The 15,908-nt window shown below is 43.7% G+C and overlaps 1 protein-coding gene across 3 annotated transcripts in view; it reads right to left on the bottom strand.

Annotated features, from left to right (window-relative positions):
- The window catches only part of LOC117872756 (adenylate cyclase type 2), a 156,909-nt gene that overhangs the window by 98,010 nt on the left and 42,991 nt on the right, over window positions 1–15,908 (bottom strand). For all 3 annotated transcript variants that reach the window (XR_004644594.1, XM_034761513.1, XM_034761514.1), the window contains exon 9: window positions 4,520–4,589. Coding sequence is in view for 2 of the 3 variants with exons in the window: in XM_034761513.1 (XP_034617404.1) it covers window positions 4,520–4,589 (70 nt within the window). In the remaining variant the exon portion in view is untranslated. The remainder of the gene's footprint in view (window positions 1–4,519; window positions 4,590–15,908) is intronic.

Raw genomic sequence — 15,908 nt, 5'->3', positions numbered from 1 at the left:
TGCTATTTATTATGTATTTTGATGTGCTGAATTCAAATATGACAATTAAAACAACTGATTGGCTACTGTTTCTAAGATATTTAAGTTTTTACATTTTATGTCTATGTATATTGTGTAGATAGTAGAGTTTTAATCATAAATTGCAAACCTAGGTCTATGGTTGCTTTACATGATAATATTTCACCTGTCCTGTTTCTGTAACACTTTAAAAATCAGCAAAAGGGGTATATAAATAAAATTTATTATGAAACAAAAGGCAAAAAACTATTATGTACATAGTTTAGTCCTATTCAGTGTCTACTCGGCACTTCTGGGCTTGTCTCTTGTATTCATTAAATGGAGCATCTCTTGTCACTGTCCAGCAATAGTCTGCAAGCATTGATAGGCTCCATTTGCCCTGATAGCATTTCTCCATTGTTGCAATGTCCTGGTGAAATCACTCGCCGTGCTCGTCGCTCACTGCTCCGCAGTTCGGTGGAAAAAAATCTAGATGAGAGTGCAAAAAATGTATCTTTAGTGACATGTTGCAACCAAGGCTTTTGTATGCCTTCAGGAGGTTTTCCACCAACAACCTGTAGTTGTCTGCCTTGTTGTTTCAGAGAAAATGTATTGCCACTAACTGGAAGGCTTTCCATGCCGTCTTTTCTTTGCCACGCAGTGCATGGTCAAATGCATCATCTCGAAGAAGTTCATGAATCTGAGGACCAACAAAGACACCTTCCTTTATCTTAGCTTCACTTAATCTTGGAAATTTTCCATGGAGGTACTTGAAAGCTGCTTGTGTTTTGTCAATGGCCTTGACAATGTTCTTCATCAGACCCAGCTTGATGTGTAAGGGTGGTAACAAAATCTTCCTTGATTCAGCAAGCGGTGGATGCTGAACACTTTTCTTCCCAGGCTCCAATGACTGCCGGAGTGGCCAATCTTTCTTGATGTAGTGGGAATCTCTTGCACGACTATCCCATTCGCAGAGAAAACAGCAGTACTTTGTGTATCCAGTCTGCAGACCAAGCAAGAGAGTAACAACCTTTGAATTGCCACAAAGCTGCCACTGATATTGGTCATAGTTTATGCACCTCAAAAGTTGTTTCATATTGTCATAGGTTTACTTCATATGGACTGCATGACCAACTGGAATTGATGGCAAAACATTGCCATTATGCAGTGAAACAGCTTTAAGACTCATCTTCGATGAATCAATGAACAGTCTCCACTCATCTGGATCGTGAACCATGTTGAGAGCTGCCATCATACCATCCATGTTGTTGCAGGCTACAAGATCACCTTCCATCAAGAAGAATGGGACAAGATCCTTTTGACGGTCACGGAACATGGAAACCCTAACATCACCTGCCAGGAGATTCCTCTGCTGTAGACTGGAGCCCAACAGCTCTGCCTTACTCTTGGGTAGTTCCAAATCCCTGACAAGGTCATTCAGTTCACCTTGTGTTATGAGGTGTGGTTCAGAGGAGGCGGATGGGAGAAAATGTGGGTCCTGTGACATTGATGGTTCAGGACCAGAAGTTTCATCCTCTTCCTCATCTGACTCAAGTGAGAATGATTCTGGTGCATCAGGAACCAGCAGTCCTTCTCCGTGGGGTACTGGGCGTATAGCTGATGGAATGTTTGGATAATGCACAGTCCACTTTTTCTTCTTAGACACACCTTTCCCAACTGGAGGCACCATGGAGAAGTAACAATTGCTGGTATGATCTATTGGCTCTCTCCAAATCATTGGCACTGCAAAAGGCATAGATTTCCTTTTCCTGTTCAACCACTGTCGAAGAAGTGTTGCAGCATATGTGTGGGGCCCACCTCTTGTCCTGATCTCCAGTTTTGCAGCCAAAATAAAGGCGATAGGCTTTCTTAACCATAGTGGTTATACTGCGCTTTTGTGATGCAAAAGTCACTTCACCACAAACATGGCAGAAGTTATCTGCACTGTTCACACAAGTACGAGGCATCTCTGCTCACTTTGGCTAAACAGAAATGTGTTCCTTTGCAAAATCAAACACTGACAAATAAGAGAGCAGGACACTGTATGATTTCTAGAGCTGATATAGGGCAATTTGTTCAGCAGAGTGATGTAAGCTTCGTTATGATTGCATCATCCATGACTTCTAGGAATAACATGATGCAATTCATATCATGTATGATGCAATACCAGCTTCAGATTGCATCATTCATTGTTTTGCCTAAAAAGCAAGTACTGTCCAAACCCAGTCATAGATTTAGTCATAGATCCAGTCAAAGATCAAAGATGTATTTTAGTCATTTCTGGTTTAAATTGAGATCCTTTCCCTTTATAGCTCACTTATCCTCCGCCATTCCCAAGTCAAGGGTCGTATATACTGACCCAATAGCATATCTTGAAAACTAGAGCCAATCAACAGTTTTAAGCATCATTTTCATTCTCAGTGACCCAGAATTAGTAAAGTTTGACTACATTTATTTCAGAAGCATTTTGGCTGTAGAGCAGTGTTATTTGTCACATGGCAGCACTCAGCAGCCCATATAGTGATCAGGGCTTCAGTAAGCTCAGCAATGTGCAGATACTTAAAAAAAAAGTCCCTACCCCAAAGAACTTGGACCCTGCAAAAGCTTACACATGTGCTCAACATTAAGCACAGAGTATTCCCATTAACGGGTCTCCTGAAGCGGTTAAACACATGCATGAGTGTTTGTAGGATTGGAGCCTAGCATATCATTTCCTCTCCTCCACTCAAACTCATTTGCACTTTTCCTCCTTCTCTCTCCTGCTCTTCCTCTCCCCATCCCACAAGCAACTCATTCACTTTCATGTGCATGTGAAGAATGAGGGGGAAAAGAGAGATGACAGGAGAGAGAGGCAGAGAAAGGAGAAAGCAAAAGGGAGACAAGAAAATACAAGAAATAGAGTGATGTTGCTCATTCTCTCATCAGCAGGACTCATTACTTTCTCTCCTGAAGGAAGAGATTCATAGATTCCAAAGCCAGAAGGGACCACAGTGATCATCTAGTCTGAGAGAGAGAGAGAATCCACAACAACCCTTGGTAAATTGTTCCAATGGTTATGGTGTTATACCTATCTCTGCTAGATTGAAGAACTACCAAATATTTGCTCTCCCCGTAGGTACTTAAACACTGTAATCAAGTCTCCCTTTAACCTTCTCTTTGTTAAGCTAAATAGATTGACCTCCTAGAGTTTACCACTATGAGGAAAGTTTTCTAAAGCTTTAATCATTCTTGTGGTTCCTTCTCTGAACCCTCTCCAATTTATCAATGTTCTTGAATTGTGGACACCAGAACTGGACACAGTATTCTAGCAGCAGTTACATCAGCACCAAATACAGAGGTAAAATAACCTCTCTATTCTTACTCGAGAGTCCCCTGTTTGTGCACATGAGGAGGAGCTTGAAGTGTGTTTCCCACCCCCAGCAAAAGGAGTACAGCAGCAGGACTGGCTGGGGGATAGAGGAATGAATCCCTTCTCCCTAAGGTTCTAAAAGTCAGAGGAAAGGAGAGCTCTAGAGGAGAAACAGATATGATGACAAGGAAAAAGTGTTCTGTGACCCTTTTCCTAGTTGTGTTGTGGGTGAGAAAGAGGCTTCTATCTGCCTCCTACTTCAGGTCCCCTCCTGCATGGGAGAACTCTACCCTGGAACACTTCACACTGCTGTTCACTATCATTCTTTTACCTATACACATCAAGTTACAGCCTCCAATGTTGTAATTTAGCAAACATAAAAGAAAATAGACACATTTACCATATTTTAAAAATGTTGTAAAATATGAGTAAAATGTTGTAAAATGACTGTCCATTAAAAACACATAAAATGTGAAATTTGATAAAATATACATTCTTTATATTGAAAATGCCCTCATTTACCCACATAAGACCCATATTTTCTATTCTGTCTGGAAATCAGGTTTTCACTTTTTTTATCATATTCTATTTTAACAATAACACTTAAGAAAGAGAAAATCAGATTCTCACCCCATCCACTCCCCAGCCTTACCACACCATATGCAGCACTTAGTGCTAATATTATCAACATGAACACTCTGTGTGGTGTGCATCCTGGCAGGTAAAATGTACTGAATTCTGAGGTCTCAATTCTCCCACATTAGCACCATTTGTAATTGAAACTATATAGAGACATTCAGAAATACACCTCTACCCCGATATAACACGGATTCGAATATAATGCGGTAAAGCAGTGCTCCGGGGGGGCAGGGCTGCGCACTCTGGTGGATCAAAGCAAGTTTGATATAACATGGTTTCACCTATAACGCGGTAAGATTTTTTGGCTCCCGAGGACAGCGTTATAACGAGGTAGAGGTGTCGTTTATTTAAGTTTGGGGACTTTTACAGGCTGCATTATTTTTTTCCTAAGCCAATATAAATGTAAAAGAAGCTGGTGATAAGTGTTAGCATTTTAAAAACTAAACATGTTAACTGCCTAGCAAATGTCTTTTGTGACTTGCATATTTAAATTAAAATATAGAAATAATTAGTTCTGAGGTGAAAACAACTTACTTCTTTTTCCAGAGTTTTGTTATAGAAAAGTAGTGATATTCTTTGAATGTCTTCAGATTTAAGCCATTGCCTGAAAGAATAAAGAAATACACAAAACATTATAAAGGGCATCAAAACATATTAGTCCTGTTTTTTCTATCATTGAAAAGCTGTAAACTAAGAAAAACAAGGTGGATGAGGTAATACCTTCTATTGGAGAAACTTCTGTTGGTGGGAGAGATATGCGTTTGAGCTACAGACCTCTTATTTAGGTCTAATAGGTACTCAAAGTGTCACAGCTAAAGATTAGGTGGAACAGATTGTTTAGCATCAATGGATGACACATATTGTAAGACAGCATTCAAGGTTAAAACAATGAGGAGTCTGGTGGCACCTTAAAGACTAACAGATTTATTTGGGCATTAAGAATAAATGGACACAAATCGGACATCAGGAATAGTAAAATACAAAAGCCAGTAGGAGAAGACTTCAATCTCTCTGGACATTTTATAACAGATTTAAAAGTAGCCATACTTGAACAAAAAAACTTCAAAAACAGACTTCAAAGAAAACTAAAATTCATTTGCAAATTTAACACCGTTAATTTGGGCTTGAATAGGAACTAGGAGTGGCTGGCTCACTGCAGAAGCAACTTTCTCTCTCCTGGCATTGACACCTCCTCATCAATTATTGGAGTGGACCACATTCACCCTGATTGAATTGGCCCTGTTAACACTGGTTTTCCACTTGTAAGGTAACTCCCTTCTCTTCATGTGTCAGTATAATAATACCTGCATCTGTAATTTTCACTCTATGCATCTGAAGAAGTGGGTTTTTACCCACAAAAGCTTATGCCCAAATAAATCTATTAGTCTTTAAGGTGCCTCGTTGTTTTTGTGGATACAGACTAACATGGCTACCCCTGATACTTGATATTCAAGGTAAAGTGGCCTCTTCAGGCATAGGCCAAAAATGGGGATTAGTGGGTTACGGATTGTTGTAATAAGCCACAAATCCAGTGTCTTTATTAAGACTATGATTTGTAGTGTCTAGTACAGTTATGAATTTAAGTTCTCACACTCGTCTTCTGAAGGCGTTGTGCAGGTTTCCTTTGAGGACATGGACTGAGAGTTCAGATATGGAGTGATCATTTTGTGAAAAGTGTTTGCCCACAGGTGATATGTGTTTTTGTCTTTCATCATTTTTCTGTGTGAGTTGATTGGAGAGCATAGTGATTGTCTGGTTTCACCCACAAAGTTATTGGGGCATTTAGTGCACTGGATGAGATACGTGTGTTAGGCATGTGTAGGATCGATGGATTTTGAAAGGTGTGTTGCTGGGAGTATTGATCATGGTAGTTGGTAGAGATATGTCTACAGGTTTTGCATCTGTTGTTCTGGCAAGGTCTGGTGCCACTTTGAGTTGGGGGTATTCTGGTCTGTGGGAAGCTTGCTTCTGATGAGGAGCTTGGCGAGGTTGGGGGATTGTTTGAAAGTCAGAAAAGGGGATTTGGGTAAGATTTCTTTCAGGATGTGGTCCCCAAGGAGTATGGGTTGCAATTTTTTAGTGACACTCTGAGTACCTTTCCCAGACCTTAAGAAGAGTTCTGTGTAGCTTAAAAGCTTGTCTCTTTCACCCATAGGTGCTGGAACTACGGTTGCGGGGGGTGCTGCAGCACCCTCTGACTTGAAGAAGTTTTCATTATATACAGGTTTTGCAGTTTGATTTAATGGCTCTCAGCACCCCCACTATACAAATTGTTCCAGCACTCCTGCTTTCACCTACAGAAATTGCTTCAATAAAAGATATTACCTCATCCACCTTGTGTCTCTGATATCCTGGGACCAACACGGCTACAAGAACACTGCAAATAACAATGCAAAGTAAGATGTCAGTTTATGTATTTTGAAGAAAGTCAGTTATTGTGCTTCAGAATGGATAAAGTAAATCATATTGACTGCAACAGATGATCATGTAGTTCCACGCTTCCACTTGGTTTCTATATCTAACACACACACAAAACTGATATTTTAATGAATGGGCTGTACGTGGATTCATGAAAACATTCAAGAGGGAGAGTTGCATTATAAAGTGCTTAATGTAAATGTCTTTGCTGCTGGTTCTTCACTCTATCTTCTATAATAATGATCCATTCCACAGATGTTCATACCTGGGACATGGGACAGAACTTGAGGTGATTCTGTCCAACATAACGTACAGTGACTGGCATGTCACAACACACAACCATGCCATTTAATGAATGCTTTACACCATGTGCAAAGCTGAAAAAAGTCATTAAAAAGGGAGTGGGATGATTCTGTGTTTGAGATACATTCATCTGATGAATTTGAACCTCTTTCACACAGACCTTTTATTAGTTATCAAAGCATCATTTCCTACTTACAGACCAAAATATGTAAAAACGTAAAAAGTTGCAGTGAGGTTGCACAATATGTTTTTGTAGCTATGTGTAAAAGTAATGAACATTCTAGCTAATAGATTATTGAAGTAGCACCATTTCAAAATAAAGAGGTCTATCTCTGAAAGTCCACATTCAATTCAATGGGAGGTTTTTATTTTTTTTTAAAAATGAAGGCATAATTTAATTTTGACTCTTTCCAACTGGCTAGACTTAATGAGGACTAGTCTGCTAATCTGTAAATAAAAAACATGTTAAAAGAGCTCAGTTCTGAGCATGTGCTCAGATTTGCAACACCTAACTTTAGGCCCCCTGCCACCCACTGGAATCCTCAGCGCTGAGTTAGGCACCCAGGGTCTCTATATAAAGCACAAGAAGAGTTAGGTGCTTAAGAATGGGATTTGCAGAAGCCAGCATGCTGAGCAGGGAGCCACCTAAGCTATCCAGTAGGGAATGCTGAGGAGAGGGGTCTGGCAAAATAATGGGGCCAGGATTTCATACATTAGCCTTTTTACTGACTATCTTTGAGTCTTTAGACAGTAACATTAATGTTACATAAACATACATTGTTGTATTTTAGTTAAATATGCTGTTTGTAATGTGACTTGGGAATCTTCATGATGAAAGGCACTATATGGGTATTACACATTATTATAGTATGAGAGCTGAGAGATTTAGGGTCATTCTACTTCCTACTGAAAACAATCTATGGAAGATGGAAGAAAAATCTTATTAAAACACTTCAGTGGGCAAAATATTCTTTTTTGATTAGTGCCACTCAGCTATTTGATTATAATGGGGCTAGTCCTCTTGGTCTCTGATTAATGGGTGTTAATTGAGAATTTGCAGCATAAACAATTTTCCTAACATTACAGACCCATTATAGATTTAGAAGAACATTTTAGTTACAAACGTTACCCGGAGTGCATTATCATCTTAAATGAAATTACAGGAAAGAGCAAGGTGAAGGTAATTTTCACGGAAGGCAAAACAAAGCAACTTATTAACTAAGATGCATTTATCAAATTGTCCAATTACTACCATTGGTAGAAGCATTTAGGAAAGGTGAATTCAGAGTAGTGTGAGCAGGCAGTGCCTTCATCATTATCTTTAAATGCTGTTTCTCTGAAAAGTGACTCTGGAAAAAGTGCACCTTCTTATTCAACCAATCTGTTCCTTGTGGGTATCTAGAGTCGCACATATATCCAGGGGTGAAAATGGGCCAGTACGGCATACCAGTAAGAAGCCGGTACCAGCCCGTACCCAGCCGATGTTAAAGCTCTGCTGCTACAGCAGCGCTTTAACGTTGCTGCCCCTTTTGCCCTACTCTCAGGGTCGCCGGCAATGACCAGAGTCCCGGTCCCTTTTAAATCACCGCTGGAGCCCTGGGCTGCACGGGCCAGGCAGTGCGGATGGGCTGGCTGGGGAAGGCTGACCCCCAGCCCCACCCCTTCTACCCAAGGCCCTGCCCCTTCTGGGGGTCCAGAGCCGGCCTCCGTACTGGTAAGGATTTAGTATTACTTTCACCCCTGCATACATCTGATGACATTAACAATAAAAATAAGTTTTTACTGCCACTCCTGTTAGTCCTACAAAGCCATGCCCTCTAAGATTAAGTGAGCTGGAATCTCTTTCTTCACATGCATCAGCAACAGGCTTTTTTCCTTTTTTTTTCTGGCCTACAGATTGCAAATGATTCTTTTGGGTGGGGAGCTTGCTACTGCAATACATGCTTTGGTCAACTTAGTCAAAATGCTCAAAGGTAGTTGGGCACCTAATTACCCTGGAGAATCTGGGCCTTTGTGATTACACTGATACTACCACAATGTATCCTACCTGAGCATTCATCTTAAAATAATTCAGAAACTGAATCTGGGGTAGATGTAGTAAAAGAACAGGATATTCACTGGCTGCTTGTAGGCTCTGGGTGAAGTTTAAGGTATTGATTTTGACCTATAAAGCCCCAAACACCTGAATATGTGCCTGAGAGACTGTCTATGGTCAGCAGAGGTGCGTGAGCTGGAGTCCCCTCAGTAGAAAAGAAGGATGGCAACATATTATTTAATTAGCTTTGAAATTCATTCCTCATAGTGGTCTGAAAAAGCCTGCACCTGAGGCCATTCAGGGCACACTGCAAGGCCCAACTCCCAGTGTTTTGAGGAGGGAGAGGTATGATGAGGGCTGGTATTTGTGGCTATGGCAGAGTACTGACAGGGTATTTTTTTTGGATATGATAGTTATCTCTGGTGGATTATTGCGAGATTGTGGGGGCCCTGATTTTCATTTTTTTTTGTCATTACATGTTTAAAGTATGCCAAAGTTCTTATTCTTTTAGTTATAAACCAAACAAAAATAAATAAATCAACTGAACTGTTAACCAAGTTCCACTGGAACTTAGATTTTTTGGGGGGCTCCAGTTTCTGTGGTATCTGTGAAGCTGGCTGACCAGGTGCCAGCTCTTGCCAAGGCGTTAGTACTGCTGAGTACTGACAAATTCATTGCTGGAAACCAGTCTGTTTCACCTGTGTGTTCATACGGTTTAAGTGGGTATCGGACTTATAACTGTGTGTTTAGTGTTTCTTTAGTGATAATTTCTTTATCACATGCTATAAGATAATATTTAAGTTTTTGCTTTGTAACTGTACAAACTGTTTGCTTGGAAACTGTGAATCTAGTCAGGAAGGATTGTCTCCTGCCCATCAAAAAGGGCTATCAAAACTAAATGGGCCATTGTGGAACATCACAATACAAAGATTTTGTTAATTGCCCCTTAGGCTAGGTCTACACTACCCGCCTGAATCGGCGGGTAGAAATCGACCTCTCGGGGATCGATTTATCGCGTCCCAACGGGACGCGACAATCGATCCCCGAATCGACGTTCTTACTCCACCAGCAGAGGTGGGAGTAAGCGCCGTCGACAGAAAGCCGCAGAAGTCGATTTTGCCGCCGTCCTCACAGCGGGGTAAGTCGGCTGCGATACGTCGAATTCAGCTACGCTATTCACGTAGCTGAATTTGCGTATCTTAAATCGACTCCCCCCCTGTAGTGTAGATGTACCCTTACATTCATGAAAAGGCTATGTGAAAAATGGCTCGTCCCATCAGCTTGAATTCTGAAAGAAGGAAATAAAAATAGCTGACAAGAATAGTTTTAATCTCTTTTGCTGTTTGGACTCTCACAGATCTGGAGCTATGAAACAGAAGTAGAGATCCGCAGGGTCAACCTAGGTTAGCAATAAAAGACATTCAAAGGTGACAGATTACTACAACTCGGTCACCTTTGAATATCATAGACTGTAGCTTATTTGCCTTGTAATAACTCTCTAATTTCTTTTCTTAGTTAATAAATCCTTAGTTTACTATAGGGTTGGCTACAAGTGTTGTTTTTGATGTGAGATCTAAGGTACAAATTGACCTAAGGTAAGTGACTGGTCCTTTGGGACTGGGAATAACCTGCATACTTTGTGATCTTTGGTGTATAGGAACCACCTACACTAAATCCAGATTGCCCGGGTGACAAGATAGACAGGAATGCCCAAGGGGACTGTCTGTGACTCCAAGGTAAGACTTGTTATAGTACTGTAGGAGTTCATACTTGTTACTGGGTTGGTGACATGTAATTATAGAACATACAACCAGCTTGGGGTCTCTGCCCTGATTCTTGACAGTCTTCCCTGAGGTTGCCTCTTACGATCGTGACACTCCTGACAGCATGACAGTATCTATGATTAAGGCTGTGAGTTTGTCCATGACTTCTGCACTGCGTCCCTCCTCCCCCAGCAGCAGCAGGAGTTTTGGTGTGGGAGGAGGCAGGGGGTTGGGGCATGGGATGAGGTGAAGTAGGCTCTGGGCAGCGCTTACCTCGGGGGGGGCTCCCTGAAAGTGGCAACATCCCCCTCACTCAGCTCCTAGGCGGAGGCATGGCCAAGAAGCTCTGTGCGCTGCCTCTGCCTGCAGGCACCGCCCCTGCAGCTCTCACAGGCCACGATTCCCGGCCAGTGGGAGCTGGCGCTCGGGGCAGAAGCAGTGCACAGAGCTGCCTGGCCACACCTCTGCCTAGGAGCTGAGCGAGGGAGATGTCACCACTTCCGGGGAGGTGCAGAGACAGGTAGGAAGCCTGCCAACCCCGCCAACCCCCTCCCCCCCCAGCACCTGTGGCACCCCTGGGCTGCCCCCCGCAAGATTTAGGGCTATATAGTAGAAGTCATGGGCCCTGAATTTTTGTTTACTGCTCGTGACCTGTCCATGACTTTTACTAAAAATACTCGTGACTAAAATGTAGCTTTATCATGGTTGGAAGGGACCTCAGGAGGTCATCTACTCCAACTGCCTGCTGAAAGCAGGACCAATCCCCAGACAGATTTTTGTCCCAGATCCCTAAACAGCTCCCTAAAGGATTGAATTTATAACCCTGGGTTTAGCAAGCTAATGCTCAAACTACTGAGCTATCCCTCCTCACCATGCCCTATGACAGGCAGGTGAAACCATTTACACTTGCGTAATCCCACACACGGCAATAACTAAGGCCCAATCTGGCCTGCAGAAACTATATTTTGGGTGAAACAGCTAACACTATCTATGGTGAAAGTTGCCTGATATTTCCCATTATAAGACCCTATTTGCTATAGTTTATAACTTTGCCAAACTAGGGATTAGGGAAAAATAAATTGTTTTGCCTTTGTTAACAAATTGATTGCAAGATTTTTTTTGAAAAAGATTTTTGATTGCTTTGGAACTGGGACTTGAAATTTGGCACTGGTGTCAGGAATGTGCCTTTTGCTGCTCCTGTGGAAAATATGCTTACATTTGGCCAAGTCTGGCCTTTGAAAAATCTTATTTTCACATATGCTCAGTTCACATATGACCTATTAAAGTTTGGCAGTTAAATTTTCTGAATATTCTGTCCGTACTGAGCATGCTCCGTGGTCTCACAATTCCTGCATGCCTACCAGGCTGTGCATATGCCATGCCTGTAGAGTCACTGAGCATACTCCATTCAAGGACTTTCCCCACAATTGCTTCACTGAGCTGCTTTTGTGTCAGATGTGACAGATATTGCAACCACTTGCAGTATTGGGGGTCCATATTGTATTAATGTATTTTATGTTTAAAGTATGAAAACCTCAAAAAGTCATTAGATTGAGATGGGCCAGGCAGTATGAACTGTGAAATATGCATAGCTCTTTGTATCAATACAGGTGATGTGTATTTGTGTGTTCCTGGCTCACTGTGTGTGTGTGGAGAATTGTGCAGAATTTGGAATCACTAGGGAGTGATTTCTGCAAAATGCCAAGGGTGACTCTGTAGATTTCCAGACTTTGAATCTGACCTCCTGCAAATAAGGGGAGGGACTGGTTGTATCTGTTTTCAGTAGGCTCAGGGACAAAGCAGGACTTTTGGTATAAAAGGCTGAGTTCAAACAGATTCAGGGTTTTCCTTTTGATTCAGCAAATGGATAGGACCTTCTGTCCAAGAAAACGCTCCAACTCTTGCTCAGCAGCTGGAAGGGATGTTGGCCTATCAGACTCCCCATGTGGAAGATGGGTGATTTCTGGTATGTTTGTTAGCAACTTTCTCCTCCCTCCCCGTGCCTCCTGCCTGCAACATTTAGCTGTTTCATGGAGTTCAGGAGACTGGAAGTGGGGAAGGGGGAGGATCAAGGATACAGCACGCTCGGGGGGGAGTGGGAGTGGGCCTAGGGCAGAGCCGGGGGTTTGAGCACCCCCCCAGCACCTTGGAAAGAACAGCAAGAGGAGCAGCCACACGATCTGCCCTCTTTCACCCTCTGACTCCACCACCTCAACCAAGCTTCACAATCATCATTGCTGAGTACAATATTACATTGTTTAAAACTTATACTGTATATATGTATATGTATAGTCTTTTGTCTGGCAAAAAGAAATCCCTGGAACCTAACTCCGCCCCCCCCCCCCCATTTACATGAATTCTTATGGGAAAATTGGATTAGCTTAAAGTCACATTTTTCAAGAATGAAACTGCAATGTTAAACGAGGAGTTACTGTACAGGAAAGGGAGGAGTCTGGGGAATAATTAGGGATGGAGAACTGGAGCAGAAGAAGAGAAGCTGGGGTCGGGGCAGAGAGAAGCAGATGCGGGTGGGGGGAGAGAGGACAAGAGTTAAGGAAGATACACACAAGCGTATGGTAAATGGGAGCAGAAATGTCTCTAATAACTTAAGTACACTACCTTCCAGAACCTAGAATTCAGTCCAGGAGTTCTCAGACTCTGCACTCTTCTGCTCCCAGCAAATAGCTCTGAAACTATCTGGCACAGTGACTGTCTAAAGTCCCACCAATGCCTGATCTAATGTGCAGAATTTATGCCTCCTGCAGATTTCTTTGCTTCCCCAGAGAAAAATGACTTTCTGACGGGGAAGCAAAGGGAAGTCAGAAGAGTGGGTATGCACCCATCCCCAGTAGTATGTTTCGGATGCCCAGGGCAGCTGGCAGAGAGGTAAATCACTGTGACGCAGGAAGTGGGACTGGGGAAGACCCAGCTGGTGGCTCCTACCCTGCACTGGGTTCAGTTGCTAGTCCCAGCTGGGCTGGAGAGGACGGGACTTCCTCTTCCCCTGCACATTACCCGGGGCTGAGTTAGACCCACTCCCAGATTTCTCCCCCAGCTGCAGGAAACTCTGAAAACTATCCCCCATGCTTTCTGCACCCATCAATCCTCAGCTGCAGGGAGAGGGATCCCTGTACAGGGAGCTGCTCCCCCATCTGCCCAACCCCCATGCATCTAGTCCCCTTCAAACCCAGACCGTCCTGCCGAGCCTCACCCCACCACACACTCAGAACCCTCCCGATGAGCTTCACTCCTCCTGCACCTGGACACCTTGACAAGCCACCCGCACCCGGATCCCCACCCCACTGAGCCCCACTCCCCCAGCGTTTAGACCCCCCCACTGATTCCCCCCCACTGAGACCCCCCTGCCAAGCTCTATCCCCCCCACACCCAGACCCCCCCACTGAGCCCCAACCACCTTCACCTGGACCCCATTGCAGAGTCCCATTACTATTGCATTCAGAACCCCCCAAGAAGCCCCTGTACAACCAGATCCCCCTGCAACTAGACACTCCACTAAGCCGCCTGCATCCAGATTGCCCCACACAGAACCCTCTCAACCCACAGCTGGATCCCCCCCCACATACACTTGCATCCTGCCTGCCCACATCTGGTGCACCTGGCATGGAGGGACAAGGCCCAGGAGTGTTTCTGGGGGAGATCCGGTCCTTGTGCTGTGTTAGGGTTGTGTGCAGCATCACTGCTGAGTCTGTGTCCCGGGGGGAACTGCACAGTGATCTCCCACCTCTGTGCAGATAGTGGCCTGTGCTCCCCAGTGCCATGTTGGAGACTCCACATTTATTTGACAAATAAAATTTGCAGAATTTTAAAATATTGTGTGTAGAATTTTTCATTTTTTTGGCGCAAAACGCCCTCAGGAGTAACATATGCAACCTACTACTGGTATCAGTTAATCTGGTAACAGAGTGCAAATGGTTTGTGCTGTGTATTTGAAAGTTTAGACCCTGCTGATTACCTAAGCTAGTGGCCAATCAGGTTCCACATGATTAATTTTTGTTTGTACAGATTTTTTTTAAAATAGGAAATTATATAAAAAAAACTTACATTAAAAAAAATTATTAAAGTTGCAAAGCCAAGCACTCAAAAGTTAGGAAATTCCAGAATTAAGGTTGTCCATCAGTGAAGAGGTGGTATTCAACTTTCCCCCCTTCTTATTCAATATGTGGCCCCAGGCCTTCTGAATACAAAATTATTCATTACCTCATAGAAGCTTTCATCAACATATCTGAGTGCTTCACAGTTAAGTGGCCAATTGTGAACATTTTGGTTTAAGTGACTTGCCCAGAATCACACAGAAACTCCACAGGAGAGAACCCAATTCTCCATGGCAAAATTCAATTTCTTTAACCATAAGGCTACCCTTTCCCTTCCTGAAATCACTGCCTCACTCACTACACACTATCTTCTGTAATATCAGGGGATATTTTATCAAAAATAATAGAGCAGTCATAGTAAATTTAGTAGAAGTTATGATCTATGATTTTTGATAAAAAATGTCCTGACAAGTGGGGGAGCACCAAACACTTGCAGCAGCACCTCCCCACCCCCGGCACCACAATCCTAATCCTGTTTAGTGAAGAGGATGGGTTTGGCGGGCTGGCAAGCGAGCCCACCCTGTACTCACTCCGGCTTTCTGTGTCCCTTGGGGAAGAGTGTGGGGGTTGAGAGCAAGCCCACCGTGCACTTACCCTGGGCACAAGCAATGACAGGTCATGACCAGAAGGCAGCCGGGCCAAATTTGAATGAGTACAACTGTGATCCTGTGTCCCAAGTTGCAATGTCCAGAGAGGGGAGCTGGGCCTGGCCCTGTGGGACACAGAAGCTGCCATTTTGGGATAGGCTCTTGCTCTCCAACACACACTCCCCCGGGGCATCACCTCTGCAGTGGGCTGGTGACCCACCTAGAGCCTTCCTGGAGGAAGTCATAGACAGAGAAGTCGCAGAGAAATGATGGTACCCATGGCTTTTTCTGCATCATGACAAACCTGTAGCCCTCCATATGAGGAACAAACATCAGTCTCATTCAATAGGGTTACCATACGTCCGGTTTTTCCCGGACATGTCCGGCTTTTCAGCAATCAAACCCCCGTCTGGGGGGAATTGCCAAAAAGCCGAACATGTCCGGGAAAATGCCGGCCGGGCACTTCCCCTCCCGCGGCTGCTCTGCTCCTCCCCTGACTCTTCGGCTCTGTTTAAGAGCCGAGCTGCCCGAGCGCTATGGGCTTCAGGCAGCCCTCTTGCCTCTGGACCCCAGTCGCCGGCCGCGCACTTCCCCTCCCGGGCTCCAGTGGCGCAGGATCCGGAGGAATGGGGGCTGCCTGAAGCCGGTAGCGCTGGGGCAGCTCAGCTCTTAAACAGAGCCGAAGAGTCAGGGGAGGAGCAGAGC

Source organism: Trachemys scripta, chromosome 2 (genome assembly GCF_013100865.1).
Source record: "Trachemys scripta elegans isolate TJP31775 chromosome 2, CAS_Tse_1.0, whole genome shotgun sequence".
NCBI classification, from domain to species: domain Eukaryota; kingdom Metazoa; phylum Chordata; order Testudines; family Emydidae; genus Trachemys; species Trachemys scripta.
This window is presented reverse-complemented; position numbering and strand designations above follow the sequence as displayed.